Raw genomic sequence first — 17,110 nt, 5'->3', positions numbered from 1 at the left:
GGGGGGGGGAGTCACCCTGGCTCAGAACCACTGCTGTATTCTTACTCTGGTTTGGAAGTTCACTCTTTACCTCATGAGCTAGGCACTCAGTTCCTTCTGAGATTGAATTCAAGGGTAGAAAGTAACATTTTCCCTCCTGCCATTTATCCCAAAAGTGGGAACCCCAAGTTAAGTAAAGTTTTCCAAGGCTCAAGCAAGGGTATTTTGGGGGAAGCCTTTTTCCTCCCAGAAGACCTGGAGTTTGTCACACAGAGCAGTCTCTTTCTCAGGATGCTGGCCTTAGCAGGTGGAACCCTTCAAGGCCACGCAGAGACTTTCCCAGAGCCCTTCAAGAGGAAGTGGCCCCACCGACTGAGCTTGGGGATGTTGACACAAGAAGAAAGGGAACTTCTCTGCAGGGACCGGAGCAGAGAGCCTAGGCCACAAGTTCAGTGGCTCTCTGCAGGCTCTCCGCCTTCATATCCAGCCCCAGAAAGAGGGAAAGGCGGCGACAAGAGTTCTTTCTCTGGAGCAAAGCAGACATCCTCCCCATCCTAAAGGCTGTGGTCTCAGAAGCTGGAACTCTCGTTAAACAAGGAATGCGGAGCTCTCCACAGGCTAAGGCAGGCATAAATTTCCTCTGTTTGTTTTGTGAGCACTAGTGTCGACTGCTGTAATGAGATCAGAGGATACCCCAGGGACGAGGCCTCCAGGTCGGCTGCTGGAGCCGTTTTCTGTGGCTGTTCTCTTGGCTGCTGTTGAGGAACGCCGTGGCTCCAGAGACCTCGCTTATGATGTGGGGAGGTGGTTGTGCCCTTGTTTCATTTCTTGCCGTCTTGCCTCTCCGAGGCTACCAGAACGTCCGCATGCAGTCATGCAGTGCTAACTTATGGGAAAACTCATAGAAGGCAGATTCCTTTCCTCAGAACGGAGGACAGACCTGGTTGTGTGCGGAAAGTGCCGTGTTGTCCAGGGAGGTGGCTGCTTCCTTGGGAAAGTGCCTGGTGCTGATGCTGATGCTGGCTGCGGGTTCCTCTCCCAGTGCTCGGCGACCCGCGTGCTCTTCCTCACCCAGCGCCGTCCCTCTGCTGTAGGAAGAGTTAGGGTGCGAGTCGCAACAACGTAGCGCATGCTACAAAGAACAGATTTCTGGCTCTAGCCTGAGTTATAGCCAAATGGCCATCTACAGGACCCTAAATGTGGCAGAATTGAGTTTAGGGCACCCCAAACCGGATAATTTCGGCAGAATAGTATAGACTGAGCTGGTGCAGCCTGACCCACTTCTAGCCCCCCATGCCGACCCCACCCACCAGAACAATCCTTAGGTATGTTGCGTGAAATAGAGAATAGGGAGAACTTACACGGGAAATCACCATGTGCCAGAAGACGTTCATGCCGCAGGCCTGGGAGTGATTCAGACCTGGCAGCGGGCTGTGATGGTTCTACTCCCGAGGGAACTGTTTGCCAAAAGACGCAAGTAGAATTGCCCCTAGAGTCCGTGTTGGGCTTTGAGAGTGTGCGTTTGGGGTACAGTGATGGGAGACGGAAACCCAAGGTTACATTGTCTGAAGAGCTGTAGGGCCTGCAGACCGGCTACCTGCAGAGTACAGGGGCTTCTGTTGCTTCCATGTAGGCTAAGCTGGTTTGAGAGCATTGAAAGCTGTAGGGCTCTGGTAGAGGCAAACACTGGATCCTTCTGGGAAGATTAACCACCTGGGATGTGGTCCACCCTCACAGAGAACAAGCCACACTAAGGACAAGCTGATATTGGGAAGTACAGAGTTAGAGCTTCCGGAAAGCAGAGATGAACAAACAGTGAATCCCTGAGAGTGCTTTCGACAAGGGGCCATCCTGCCAAACTGAGCTTTCTTCTGAGGACTCATGACAGTCTCCTCCCAGAGGAACAGGGCAGGATACCCAGGCTGGCTTACTAAGCAGATGAGCTTGCGTTGTAAGCACCGGCCCCCAGTACGGCAGTCATCCCGCATTATACTTGTCTTCAAGGTGCTCTTGAGAATATTTAAATGCCTTCCTTGGAAACCTTTTATTGGAGAAATAGCCGGTCCCCTTGAGCCTCTGTGAAGAGATACCTTTCTAGCAATTTCCCTTGTCATTGTTTCCTTTTCAGTGGGTCATTCTGAAGTAACCCACTAACTAGGCTTTCTGTTAAATTATTTTAGTTTCTCAGCAAATCACAGGAAATGTGTTTGCCTGAATTGTTAAGCAAACCCCTCTAGGGAGAAGGAAGCTGGGATTGTTTGAAGGTCTCTGGGATTCTTTTAGAGTAAAATCAGAGAAGCCTGGAGGTAGTCATGCATGGTTGGTAAACCGTCTTAGATGAATACAAGTTGGCCTTCTCAACCATAGTGGTCAAATGGATAGGGGATTGCCTGGGTCTCTGGGCAGCCACCAAGTACAAGGTGCCAGCCCGTTTGATCTTAGCGAGACAGCTCTTGCAGAGGGTTGACGTCCTGGTGTATTGCACATGGCCTGGGGGTGGTGGGGAGAAAAAGTGCACACACATGCAAACTCTCTGGTGTCTCTTCTCACAATGACACTAATCCCATCATGAGGGCTCCACCCTCATGACCTCATCTAAACCTAATTACCTCCCCAAAGCCCTGCCTCTTAATACCAACACACTGGGAATTAGGGAATATATGAATTTGCGGGCGGTGGGGGGATAAACATGCAGTCCATAATAACATTATATAACAACATTATAATTAAATTTTGCATATATTGGAAGCCTACTGTGTGTAGGGTGGTGGGACAGGTGTGGCTTTTTGGGGATAAAACAGATAAGATGTTTTCCCATGGAATACTTAGAAACCAGTAGGGTGGTTGAGAGGTAAACCCCTATGTGTGATTAAGCAGAATGAGGTGGTGCTGAATAGTGATGGGAAACGGGGGAGGGAAAGGGCCTCCCCTCTTTTTAACACCATGTGTTAAATAATTTCTTCATATTATTCCATTTCATCTTCAAAACAATCTTAGGACATGCAAAGAATTTGCCCCAGTTTCATGGATGAAGGAGTGAAGACTCTCGGAGGGTTGATAAGGAGTGAAGACTCTCAGAGGGTTAATAACTTGCTGAAATCACATGCGAGGAGGCAGAGGTGATACTCAGATGGAGTGAGTTGGCTCCCGAGTTCCGCTTTGCCCACTCTCCTGGAGGGCTTGCTGTGCCCCAGGAAGCCACAGCAGTATAACCCTGGAGGGGTCAGGAGACAGACTGGGAGCCTCCAGCCTTGGAGAGTTAAAGAAACAATCCCCGGACTTACACAAAAAGTGTAAGCTAGAGATACAAACCTGCAGATCAAATCCAACCCCTATGGGATTTCCAAAATGCTAGCATATATTGCCAACATTACACAAGCACAGGATTTTACATAACCTCTCCATTTTCTGGCTCTCTTGACTCTCAGCAGCTCTGGGAACATGTGCCTTGTTCCTACTTTTCTGGAGTTGAGTAACAGACTCTCCAGGCCTCCCTGCTCCTCATTGTCTTCTCTGGCCTGACTGTTCTTCATCTTACTCTTTCTTGGCTCCTGTAGTCATCTGAATCTGTGTCCCCTGGTTTGCACAGTCACCCAGGCAAGAGGAATAGGCTGTGCCAGGTAACCCCTTGGGATTTCCATGTCCTGCCTTTAATTAAGATATTCCTAAATTACTGAGGGACTGAAAATGACCCTTTATAGAGTGACAGCCCTGCCTCTAAACACTAGATATCCTTACGTATGGTTTCATGAAGTGGAGGAAACCCTTGCCATGTGTGCGGAGCAGTCCTCTGAGAGTGTCGGACACGCTATCACGTGGCGTTCTTCTTCTGGCTCTCAGGGCAGTGTTTTCGGCCTACCAGCAGTGCCTCTCTTCTTTATCATTTATAATCCTCTCATTTCTTCTTCCTTATCACCACTTCTTGTTGAACCATTGGTCATATTCTAGTTGAAATTTCAGAATGTTCATTATCAAATTGTGTAACCTATCCTTGGGGAGGAAGGCCCCTCATGATGCTTGGTGGGAAGATGTTGTCATCCTTCTAACTTGGCTTGTTTGTTTTGCATGGCGTCCTGGGAGGCAGGGCATGGGGGCAAGGCAGAATGGCAAACGTCGTTCCGTCTCTTGGGGCAAAACCTTATGGCATGTTTGCTGCCTAAATGTGAGGGTGGCAAGGACACCAGGGTCCTGAAGAACAAGAGACATGTTTGCTGTGACTTTGAGGATGGAGAGGGGCCTGCGGGGACCTGCTCAGGGAGCTCTGCTTGGATTCCTCTGCTGCTGCTTCAGAAAGGCAGGAGCCAGCCATGCGGGAGGTCTGCGTGCCTTTGGGGAGGGGGACAGGGGTCCGTTTGTTGCTTTACCTTTGGATCCTTGAATCCTGGCACCAGCCTCCTATTATGGAAGAGAAGGACTGGACTGTCTGTGATAAAATGGTCTCAAATTTATCCAGTCTTGTATAAGGATTCCAACCAAATGAGGTTGTCAAGGTTTTACTCCAGAGACATGTAAATTATTCCAACTCATAAAAACAGGGGTAGGAGAGTATTAGGGATATATCTCTCATCTGTTTGTCTGTTTTCCCAAGCTCCTAAGCCCTAGATTTAGAGAATTTCCTCTAGACTTTTGTCATCTTGCCTTTCCCTTTTCTCTCCAAACCCTGTTTGTCTCTTTTATGACTTAGCTTAATCCTTCCTCAGAAGTTCTTGGGTCCACATGCTTGAGCCCTCTACCTATCTAGGCTTCTGGATTTGGTGGTAGGAGGCAAGGAACAAAAGGCCATTCCACAGACTGACATCAGGGTGCATTATATCTAAAAGACAGCAAGACCATTATTCTTATGAATGACCTGCTTGCTCCTATGGGCCTGTTTCCCATAGGAGTGCCTGAGCAGCCCAGCTTTGCATTATATGACAAAAGCCTTCTAGAATGAACCTCTTGGAAGGTGATGGGGGAGTTGGAGTGGGGAGAAAAGCCCAGCTCATCATACTCCATTCTATATTGGCAGTTATTAGTTGCATTTTCAAGGGCCAAGAAATAGCACTATACACACACACACACACACACACACACACACCCCATTGACATGTTTAAGAGTGTCAAGAGTAAGAATAAATACTCTAAAGAGCACTCTCATTAGAGTAAGGAGACTAAAGTTGGCTTATGCTGTTCTCACTATACCTCTATACCACATTATCAGTGATGCGGGGAAAACAGATTTTTCTCTGTGGTAGGTGGAGGCTGATGGTAAATAAACAGTGGAGAAACAGGTAAGCCCGGTCTTAACTTTACTCCAGCTCCACTTGCTGACACCCAGAGAAGCCGTAGGAAGTGGTGTTGTCACCAGGAGCCTGAGTCTCTCCGTGTCTCTTCTGTTAGTGAGGACCTGGCTGGTGAGGGGCAGTTGTCTACATCACTGAACCTGTCTCTAGGTGTCTTTGTTTGCTTACCTGCCCTTTCATTTCTTCTCTCTTTGTAGCCTTCACCTTTTCTGTTCATGCTCTCTTTGATCTCTTCTTCTTGCCCTGTCTCTACGTTTCTGCTTACTCACACTTCTACCCACCTGGAAAGATGAATTACATTTCATTAACCTTTCCAAAGCCTAAGGTTGACCACAGGCTTTGTTGCCCATCGAGCCAACTCTGTGAGGATCAACTGAGTGGAAGTTACACGTTAGCTTCTGGGATTGACTTTCTCCAGGCACCCTTTGAAGGTATCTGTACTTGCCTTTTGTTTAGTATCAGAGGAATCCAACTTCGTGAACGATTAAAAAGAAACATTGAAAAATAGAATAAAGAAGAAAACTCCCTTAATTCCACCATGGTAATGCATGTATCTTTTCCCCTAATGCTTTATATTTAAGACGCAATCTCCTTTTTTAAGCTGTGGATTTCTGTAAGCTTCTAAATGGAATTGGCTGCAAAACAACCAGGTTCTCTCTGTTTCAAAGGAGATTTAAAGTACTTGGTAGAACAAGGCCAGTCTTTCTGGTTGCTGGCCAGAAGTGAACTGACCCAGTTTCTAAAACTGTCATCTGTTTGCTGAGGTGTTTTCGGTTAATGATGGTGTGTGTGTGTGTGTGTGTGTGTGTCTGTGTGTGTGTGTTATTAGGAGAGGTATTTTATCTGTAGGCTTTGTACATATTTTAATTCTGTAGTATCTTGAAATGAAGCGACTTGAAGCCCAGGGTCTACTGCCTATGACGGCATAACTAAGAAGAACTCTTTTACTTCTTTGAATCTGGTTTCCTGATTTAAAAAACTACCAGTCAGATCAACAACAGTACTAACTGAGAGTATTAATATAAAAGTGCATTGTGCAGTTTTGAGCACTATACAACTGTAAGATATTCTTCACAATATTTTTCTAAAAGATTTACAATCCTGAACATTAAAAGATGTTCCTTTTTTTAAAAAGCCCAAAGGCAGTCTGCAATGATTATCAACATTGTGTTTCAGATAGTACGTTAAGAGTCCACATCATCCTAGGCCCTGTGAGAGCACAGAAAAAAATCAATTCATAGTATTTATTAAGAACTTTCTGTGTGACTAATATTTCCCTCAAAGAGTTTTTATTTTGACTACTTGAAAATAACGTAAGAACCTTTGGGGTGGCAGGGGGCACGGGGAGGATCCATAATGTCTCTAGTGCTGACTATATACCCAAGTTCTGAGGGAAGGGGGACTATGACATGATTGGAGCTGGGTGGAATTTCCTTGGGGAAATTATGTTCAAGAATCCTTGTCTGTTTATTATTATCTTCTTGTGTCCACCTTTCCTGTGTTGATACCAGTGTGTACATTTTAATGGAACTGTGACATCAGGCATCTGTGCAAAGCATTTGGATAAGTTTCCCAGTAAAGTGCTGGGCTGTAGGCTTTAAGTGGATTGAATTACATATATTAAGAAGGAAACAGCATGTATAGAGTTCTACTTTGAAAGAGAAACATATTAGCATCTGCTTCTGGAATTCAAAGAGTATAAGTTACGTGATCATTTTCCTTCAGTCATTATAAGATTGGTTAGAATTAGATACTGAATTTTCTTGACTTTGAAGCCACAATTGATTACCCAGGCATACAAGACATTGAGTACATCAAGTACTGAGGGGTATTTAGATGTATTTAGGCTACAAAGTCAGAATTCCAGGGTCTCTCCACGCTGTACATCATTCTTAAAATATGTTATTGCTATGACTGAATGTGGTATTTTCTTTGGAATCTATGTGTCTCAAATAGTCGGGGAGTGATCTGCAATTTCCTCTCCCTCTCTTCTGATTTGTACAAGGAATTTAATAATATTATGTTCACAGAATAGTAATGTGTGTGGGGTAGGAGTTTATCTTTTGAAAATATGATTGCAAAGTCATTTTCTTAATGGCGAAGGATGTTAATATGGGGACCATAGCCATGGACTTCTCTGTGTCCTCGACTTGGCAGACACGCCAGGGGCCTCTGGTCATTCCCCACTATACAAAGGCTGAGTGCTAAGCACTAAAGGTGATTATGATTAGTGGGATTATGTCTACTTTTTTCTTTTCCTATTGAACATTTTCTGTATCGTTATATTATTATTTAAAAGAATATATATTTTAAAGCACTGCAGTTCTGCTCAAACCTGTAATTCCAGTCTTTATGGAAAGGTTCAGATGTATAAATCCTTCCTAGATGCAACCAGAAAAAATAATACAAAAATAAGGTGATTACAAGGAACCTTACAATGTTTGGTTCTCCCCTCAAATTAACCCATAAACGTCTTTCAGAGAAAAGACTACAAATCTAATTAAGTGGTTGAAGATATTTTCTTTATTTTTTCCTTAATATTTGACACATTAAGAACTCTGGAGCTGTACAAGTAACCATTTTACTCTAAAATGTCATCCAAGTGAATCAAAAAGCCTCCCTAATAATCCATCTGAGGGGATGTTGAGTCATCTGCTTCATTTGGCTCATGGAAAACCGACCTCCTGAATTCCCTTAAGGTAGGAGCTCTGTGGAAGGTCCTATCTGTTAAGCCGGGACAGTGGTGTAGTCAGTCTTCAGCAAATGCCTGTCTCTTCCTTGTAGGCAGCAGGGAAGGCATTGAGATCTGGCACAAAGTAAATACAGCTCACATGCCAGATTCTTTCCTTTCCCAAGGAGGTCAAAGCCTGAGTGGGAAACTCTTAAATAACTGACCTCTCTGGCTTGTTGATCACTGTGTCCTCAGTACCCTGCACGTAAGGACTGAGAAAATAGTTATTGAATGAATGTTCTTGTTCTGGTGTGTCGATAGCCACTCTGAGCATATGATATCCAGCTTTTCCTTGGCCACCGGCATGTCTAGTGTCTGTGACCTCAGGACTTCCGATTTGACTCTCTAGACCTGGACTGTCCAGTCGGGCAGCCACTAACCACATGGGTCTATTTACATTTAAATTTAATTAAAATTACATAAAATTTAAAATTCAGCCCTCAGCTGCACTAGCCACATCTCAAGTGATCAGTAGCCACATGTGGCTGGCTAGTGGTTACCATATTGGACAGTACAGGCATGGAGCATTGCCATCATGCCAGAAAGTTCCACTGGACCCAGGACTGCTGTCTGTCTTCCTGAGCACCAGCTGATGGATTTCCTTCTCGTGTTTGCAGTGCAGCTGTCTGCTTCGGGAAGTGAGGTCTACAGCAACGAGGAGAATCTTCAAGAGCTGCCTCGCACTGTGACATGTCTGAGCCCTTGCTCCAGTCCCTGCAGCATGAACAAGGTAAGAGATACTTTTGGGAATTAGCCTTTGTGTCTTCTTTTCAGTACCATGATTTTTCTGGGTACGCAATGCCTTTCCATGGTGCGAGGAGGTTACTTCTCCTGCCGCAAGCATCCAGAGGCTGGAGAGTTGTGTGACCCCAGTGAGCAGTGTTTATAGGCAGGGTCACAGGAGGAGGTGGTGGCCACACCGTGGTTGTAATCGTCTTCCAGGTGTGTCACTGTGTTTGTCAGAGGCTTCTAAGCAGCTGAAGTATTGGTTGTTAATATAACTGCCATGGCATAAATATTGGAAGATTGAGTCTCTGGAGCCAGACTACCTGGGTTTAAATATCAGCTCTCCCAGATGCTGGCTTTGATGACCTTGGGCAAGTGCCTTAACTTCTCTGTGCCTCTTTCCTCATCTGTAAAGTGCTGATGATAACAGTTCCTACCTCTCAGGGTTGTTAAAAGGATGAACGTGAGTTAATACGTGCTTAATATAGTACCTGTCTACATTATAAGCGTTTGATAAATATTTGCTGCTGTTGTTTTGATGATGGGGACACTGCTGTCCCTTCGGCGTTGCTGCAGGAGAATCGGAGGTGCGTCTGCAGCATTTCCCTTTACTCCTTGATTGACTCGCAAGTAGCAATTGATCACCAGGTGGGCACTCGGGGATGAACAATGAATGAGGCTTAGGTTTTGCCTGCAGCAGGTGACAGACTTGGGGTAGTGTGGCCAGTGTTTTAATGAGATATGTACCAGAAACTCTGCAAGCACAGGAGGAACATCCAACTTTGGGAGATATGGAAAGGACTGTAGAGGAGGTGACATTTTGAGTCAGATCCTGAATGATAAATGGTCATTTCTTAGATGCAGAAGTAGGGCAGGGCATTCCAGGTAAACAGGCTATGTGTAGGCACAAAGCATATGAGAAAGTCTGGCATGTTTAGAGAACAAAGAACTTGGTACAGCAGGATATCTCAGACTCAACACTGTTAACATTTGGGGTAATTCTTTGTAGTGAGAGGCTGTCTTCCACATTGAAGGATGTTCAGTAGCATCCCCTTTCCCCCACTTCAGTCCTGACAACCAAAAATGTTCTCCTCCCACATTGACCAGTGTCCCTTAGGGGAACAAAAATACCCCTGGCTGAGAATACCCCTGCACTGGGGGGAGATGGTAGGTATGATCCCAGAGAACGAGGTCAGGGTCCAATTCTGAGAGCCACTGAAGGATCTAATATAAGGGAGAGACATTTCCAGAGGCCTGCAAGAAGAGGTAAATTATCACATTAGCTATGGGTTGTGGTGGAGTTAGACAGTGCTTTGAGACAGTGTGGTCTTCAAAAGGTATGATGGAATCCCTAGGCTTTAAGAAAACCCATTTTGTTTGAGAGTCTTTTACTAAGAACCCCTTTGCAATGGTGATTTTTCTGATGGCCATTTGTCTGGCCTTCTCAGGGTGGCTGCTTTACCCCACTGGAAGAGACCAGAAAATAATAAGCAATTGTTTTCTTAGAGATTTTCATTTGGCCAAGAGAAGGAAACCTCGTTCTGACCGCCCTCCAGCCCCCACTCCCCCACCACCAGTGGCTTAAATACTTATCTTTAAGCAGTCTTTGGGATGTGAGCTTTTGGAATACTGGAAAGTAGGCAGGTGTTCCACCCCAAGGTCATGACTGGAGGGTGGGGAAGAGAGGAGATTCATCGCTGTGGTCCTTGCAAAACTTGGCTTCTATTAGTTAGAGTTTGGTGTACCGAAGCGCAAAGACAACTCTTGGGAAATCTGATTGGCAGGCACAGTTTGCTATGACAGCCCTGCCCTAAGTTTCTCCAGGGCAACTCAAGACCTGATGTCATGTTTGGCTCTTGATGCGCAGCTGGGAACCAGACTCCGCAGACATTTCAAGTGTCTCAGTAGGTGTGTCTGTTGCTTGGGAAGTTATGTTCTGCCTAAGTGGCCCAATGAATGCTTTATTTTATGTTATTTTAATTTAAAGTAGTGATTAAGCATGATGTGTAACCTTCATAGGTCAGCATTTTTCTTATGGTTTTCTTGGCATAAGACAAAGAATAGATCACCCTCTGGGGAGGAAATATATCTCAGCATAAATAAAACCAGATGATCATCTCATCGATTAGGATATGTAAGTTAGAATGTTGGAAATATTTTTGTAGGTGTGATTGATTTTTTAAGATTTGTTTGATTTTTAAGATTTGTTCCTGGAAAGTTGGAGACTTTTGAATTGTGCACTTTCCACTTCCTTAGACATATGCTGTCATAACTCTCCTTCCTTCCCAGCTAGCTTATGGGACACTTTAACTGGAGAGGTGTCAGGATGCAGGGTGGCACAGTATTCCAGGGTCCAGCATGATTCCTGTGAAGCGACAGGGGGATTCTGATTACAGTGAGGCATTGACATCTGTCTTTGGGGTTATTTAGAGATGACATCTCTAGAAAACAACTGGCATGACCCCCATGGCACGAGAGATTGACCATTTGACCAATTCATCCAGGCTAACCTCATAGTGAACTGCTGTCCACCAAGTAGGGGCTTCATTCCTCACATTCTTGAACCTCAATCTGTGGCAGAATTTGGGGACACACCAGGAAGGCGTGCAGTTCCAGGCCTCAGACAGCTAGCACACTGGTGCATTCGTATATAAATGAGATCTCTACTGAGCGGATACACTCATATTTATTCAACTTTTTAACATAATAAACAGGCTCAAATCGTTGTTCATTTGGAGCTTTATGTTCTCGTCTTACATGTTAAAGAAATTGTGGGTGCACAGGTTTTCCCAGGGTACTCCTTCTCCCTGGCTCTCGATGGAGACCCATCTTTCCAGTTTTCATACTCTCCCTAGATCTTTTTTGCAAGCACTGACTTTCTGATCTTTATATTGATCCAAAACTTTATAATCAGAATTTAACTTTAAATTTTGTCAAAAATTTTTATCCTCTCTACTTTGTCAGGCGAGATCGTTAATGTGTATAAAGATAGATTATATAACACAAATTGTTGCTAGTAAGAAGGGTTAATGTTTTACATTTGTGTTATTTATCTATTATCATGCTGTAAAGAAAGGATTTTAGTGTTACTTAAAAATCATAGCCAAATGGGAGGCAGGTTGGACAGGATGGGATTTTGTAGAGGCCAGTTGGGTAGGATGATGTATGTCCAGAACACACCATCTTGCAAGCTCACAGAGCCACTCTCCCAGGAACAGTGCTCTGCTCTTGAAAGCTCTCTCTTCCTAGCAGCAACCTTGGAATTACGATTTTAAACTCTTTCCCTTCATGATCATGATTTTCATGAAGGCATATCACATGCTGCTGTCTGCCTTGAATTTATGAGGGCACTCCATCTGATTGAAAAATAATCAATTTTCCCGTTATTATACAGAGTGCTCCCCTCCCCCCACAGTAAAAAGGAACCTTCTTGAGAATTGTTTCTTCCTTCTTATGTTCAAATAAAGCCAGATCTGATTGCTGTTGCTTTGGACAAATGCCATAGCATCAAACGAAGTAGGGCTGAGTGTCTTATCTCTCTTGGTGGGTGGATGCTACTGTTTTGCTTTATATCTACCCAGCAGGATTTTTTTCTCTGAATATTTTACTGCGCCAGGTTTGAGGTAGTTTCACCTTTACACTCAGATCAATATCTCTACAGTCAACTAAAGAGTAAAACTGGAATTAAGTTTCTGCCTTCATTTAGAGTTTTTCTTACTGGCCCTGCTTAATATGAAGCAGTGCAGTACAGAACTCGTCACCCTCGGCTCTCCACCTAGCACGCCCATGACTCTGCTTGATGAAACATCAGCTCCTCCAGCACACACTCATCAAGGCGTACTGCGTACCACGCACGGTGCTTGTAGGACATCAGCGAACACAATAAAGGTCTCTGCCATCCAAAGCTTCTATTCTGGCCAAGGTAAGGAGAGTCATCTTACTACAGAGGTTTCATATTTAAACATACACCTAACATTAAAACTTCTGCCGTGTTAAACTTCTTTCACTTGAAGAGCAAGTTGAGAGAGCCACCAGATGCAAAGTAGGGAACTGGTGAATAACAAACATAGATCTCTCTCTTCCCCTCTCTAGGACCCTCTTGGAGGTTTCAGCAAATGACCCATCTATATTCAAGGAGTCTCCACTCTCATTTTTCTGCAGCAATGGCCAGGTCCCCCTTGTGGCAGACTTGGAAGAAATACTGCACACATCAAAAACTAGGGACATGGAAGAAAATGCAAATAAAAATTAAATGATCTTGGAATAAGGCAGGCCTTATTAATGTCCAGTGACAGAAATTATAAAGGAACCTCAAAATTTCTTTCCACTGAAAGGCGTTCTGAACTACCCTAAAAACAAAAGACACACCAGGACAGTATTTCCAACATGCATGACAGGGAGTTCACTTAGCTAATTTAGTAAGAGTTCTTAACAAATTAATAAGATAAAGATGATTACTCTAATAGAAAAGGGGCAAAGAACAGAAAGATAAAACCAATAAAGGAAGAAATATAATCAGTAAATGACATATAAGAAAATGTTCAACCTCAACAGTTATCAAAGAAATGCAAATTAAAACAATGAGGTAGAAATTTCTACCTATACGATTGATGAGGATTTGTGAAATGTACTTGGTGAAGGTTGGAAAAGGACTGTCAGGCTCTCTCAGACACAATGGAAGAACACATTTCTCAAGGGAATTTAAACAATGTGTATCAAAGCCTCAAAAATACACACACCTTTTGACTCAGAAATTCCATTTCTAGAACAGTTACTTAAAGACAGTTGCCATGGATGTGTATAAAAATTAAGCCGAGGTGTTCATCGTATATTATGATAATAGTTATTTTTAGAAGGTAACAATTGTGGTATACAGTCATACAATAAAAATACCAGGGAGGGATGGAGGAATATTTAATGACATAAAAAGGTGTTGTAAATAAATTGTGGAGATGGCAAGTTACATAACAATATGTACAGTTTGATCATTATTTCCTTTTTCAAAAAACATACATGTCTGCACATACACATCAAAATGTTAAGAGCATTATCCTTTTTTTGCTTGTATGTTCCAAATTTCTTTAGTAATGTACATTCTTTCATACTAAAAATAATATATAAAAAAGACATCAGGTTATATTTAAGATACAAACTTTTACTCTATTTTTAGGTATATATGATAGGATGTTGCCCAGAAGGTTAGCAGTGGTTTTTTCAGAGGGCAGGTACAGGGTATGTATTTGTTCCTTATTTTAAAAAATACTTTTCTGTATTTTCAACTTTCCTGCAATAAGTATTTGTATATGTGATTAACAATCAGGAAAAAAAACAAGTATTTGAAAATGAACACCTCTTCAGCTGTTTTGCATTTGAGATCGAATGGATGGAGATATTTAGTGGACAGATAGAAAAAGAGAGCCCTTGGTCAAAACAGAGATTTAAACTTGGGAGTGATTCTATGTGACATATTACCAGGAAGGAGCTTTTTAATGTGCTAATGGTTTGAGGGCAGTAGTAAGTAGATCAACACTCTAGAAAAAGATACTGCCCCCTTGATTCAGTGACTCAAAACTTTTAAATGGAATTACATCCTCTTACTAAGTATGTGTCATTTCTTCATCCAGCTGTTCAATAGACTTTGCTGATGTATACAAGTTTAGACCAGTGCTTCTCGAACTATGGTTTGGGAACGCCTGGGGAACCCATTCACAGGCTACCTGCAAGGTCAAAACTACTTTCATAATAATGTTAAGACTTTTTTTTTTTTTTGCCTTTTCCACTCTTTATTGAATATACAGTATGGTTTTTCAAGAGACTACATGGCATCCAGTGACATTCATCCAAAATGCCTCAGTTTTAATTTTTAAGACGGCAAACATTGGTAGAAATAATTGATGTAAATAAAAGCTCTTTAAAGTATGCAGTAATTTTTTAGCATGTCCTGAGATAGGAGTTTGAGAAGCAGGGAGCTAGACTGTGCCTATGTCCTATATTTGGCAGTCCTTACTCTAAGAAGAAGCTGGACCCGTGGCTCGGAGCAGTGAGTGTCCTGGACATTGTAGCACATCTGTTCTCACCTTCTACATCTTTAAGGAAAAACTGCACTTAGACCTTATTTTTAAAAAGCAAAACAAAACCATTTTATAGAGTTTGTGAGATTAAGTGGAACATTGTTGGCACAAGGTCAGTGTAACCCCTGTGTTACATGTAAGTCAAATTCTGCTAAATGTGGGGTGTACAGAAATGGCAAAACTGGACCTCCATTCTCTTCCATGTTCATCACGCTGGGAAATTCAGTGAATTTTTAGGAAGAAAACAAGAATATAATTCCCTTCTGAGAGGTATGAGGGTACAAACTTAAAATAAATGTAATGTAGTAGATGGTCGATTTGATACAAAGTAGGGAGAAGACAAATCTAAAAGAATTAACGGAGTATGTTTATTCTTAGTTGTCTTTAAAATGTTTGCACGAGGGGGCGCCTAGGTGGCTCAGTCGGTTAAGCATCTGCCTTCGGCTTAGGTCATGATCCCGGAGTCCCAGGATTGAGCCTCACATTAGGCTCCCTGCTTAGCGGGGAGTCCGCTTTTCCCTCTGCCCCTCACTTCACTCGTGCTTACTCTCTCTCACTCTGTCCCTCAAATAAATAAAAAAATTATTTAAAAAAAATGAAATATATGCATGTATACAACTTGTTTGTGCTAGTAAATATAGATAAAACATACAGGCTATTTGAGGGGCGCCTGGGTGACACAGCGGTTAAGCATCTGCCTTCGGCTCAGGGCGTGATCCCGGCATTATGGGATCGAGCCCCACATCAGGCTCCTCCACTACGAGCCTGCTTCTTCCTCTCCCACTTCCCCTGGCTTGCGTTCCCTCTCTCGCTGGCTGTCTCTATCTCTGTCGAATAAATAAAAATAAAAAATCTTAAAAAAAAAAAACCATACAGGCTATTTGAGAAATGCTTCCTACTTTATGTGGCATTATCTCTTGATAATTTCTAGTCCTTTCTACCATGGAAGCAACATCAATGCTTTTATTTCAGTACCAAGGCCTCTCCTCCTCCCTGCTTCACAGAAACACAGTTCAGTTGGTGTCTTGGGTGCACAGCTCAGCTCTGAATCTCAGAGGAGCTCATGGTAGAGCAGTGGTAGGTGCCTACTCTGACAAGCGGTCTTCATGGTCCAGGGTGTAAGTGGAAAGTCTGAACCTTTCTGTCCCAAGAAGTGGAGCATCAGATGAAAAACGCGTTGGTGCACCTGGAAGTCCGCGCCCGCCCTCAGACCGTGCGCGCCCAAGGCAGGATTCATGTGGATGTGGCAGGGCCTTGACTTGAGGGTGGAGGTTGCCAGGGGCCTGACTTAACAGCTCCCAATCATGTCAGAAAAGATGAAGCCGAATCTGAACAGGTAGGAGGCAAATTAAGGCTTTGGAGTAGAAAGGCTGGACTTTTGGGTTAAGACCATAATGGCCCCACAGCAGGAGAAGAGATATGTTTTGACATGACGGTAATATAATTTCAAGTCTGAGAGACCTTGTTTTGAATCATGATAAGCCCTTTGAAATGTGGCCATAGCCACTGACCATAAAATATGTTTCACTTGAAGGAAAGAGGACATTCAGTTTCACCTTGGTTTTTTCAGCGGCACTTCACACGCATTGTGATTGTTGGTTTTGGAATCTTGTTCGTCCTTATTTCTTGCAGAGTTAAAGAATAGCACCTAGGATTTTTTTTTGATTCAAACAAGTACTGCTTTTTTTTTTTTCTTTTGACAAAGTGTCCCATGCCAGCCTTCATGTGGAGCTTTAATTGAATGTTGACTGAACTGGTGGGTTCTCGTTCTGCATCACCATGTCTGCATCAGTAAGCCCGCACAAGCCCACGGCATAATTAGACAAGTCCTTTGGGCACGTGATGTGTGCTGCGAGACCTCTTTCTTTGATGCTGGTGGTGGCCGGGTCCCTGTAACAAAGAGGCCAGTGGATTCTGGCCTTTGTGAATCATGCGGAGGAATGCTTCTGTCTACCAAGTCCTCAACCCTGCCCTTTATCTCACAATTAGTAGCCCTTAATGGGTACAATTAGGTTACATCCTATTTAGTTAATTGGTGATTGGAAACATGACTATTTAGGTAATCTGTGGCTTGTTCATCTTTAGAATGTTAACAAACAACTCGATTTGCCCAATTTTGCGAACATATTATCTCAAACGATGGTATTGCTGTGTATAAGGGGAAATGCATAACTGAGAGATTACTACCAACCCAGCTTGTTCATTTGAGTAGCTAATACTTCGAATTGCACCTTTCCCCCTCCTTTTCTTGTGGTACAGTGGTCTTATAGCATGTAGCTCTTTGCTAGTATTTCTTCCAGCTTCCTTTTATCTTTTGTCTC

At 43.3% G+C, this 17,110-nt stretch overlaps 1 protein-coding gene across 12 annotated transcripts in view; it reads left to right on the top strand.

Annotated features, from left to right (window-relative positions):
* BACH2 (BTB domain and CNC homolog 2) overlaps positions 1-17,110 on the top strand; it is a 376,418-nt gene that overhangs the window by 102,798 nt on the left and 256,510 nt on the right. For 4 of the 12 annotated variants that reach the window (XM_034670825.1, XM_034670826.1, XM_034670829.1 and 1 more), the window contains exon 2: positions 8,610-8,722. In XM_034670825.1, coding sequence (XP_034526716.1) covers positions 8,610-8,722 — 113 coding nt within the window. Of the gene's footprint in view, positions 1-8,609; positions 8,723-12,424; positions 12,641-17,110 lie in introns of all 12 variants that reach the window. The other 8 variants (XM_034670828.1, XM_019805786.2, XM_034670837.1 and 5 more) reach the window with 4 other exon arrangements.

Source organism: Ailuropoda melanoleuca, chromosome 10, assembly GCF_002007445.2.
Source record: "Ailuropoda melanoleuca isolate Jingjing chromosome 10, ASM200744v2, whole genome shotgun sequence".
Lineage (NCBI taxonomy): Eukaryota > Metazoa > Chordata > Mammalia > Carnivora > Ursidae > Ailuropoda > Ailuropoda melanoleuca.
This window is presented reverse-complemented; position numbering and strand designations above follow the sequence as displayed.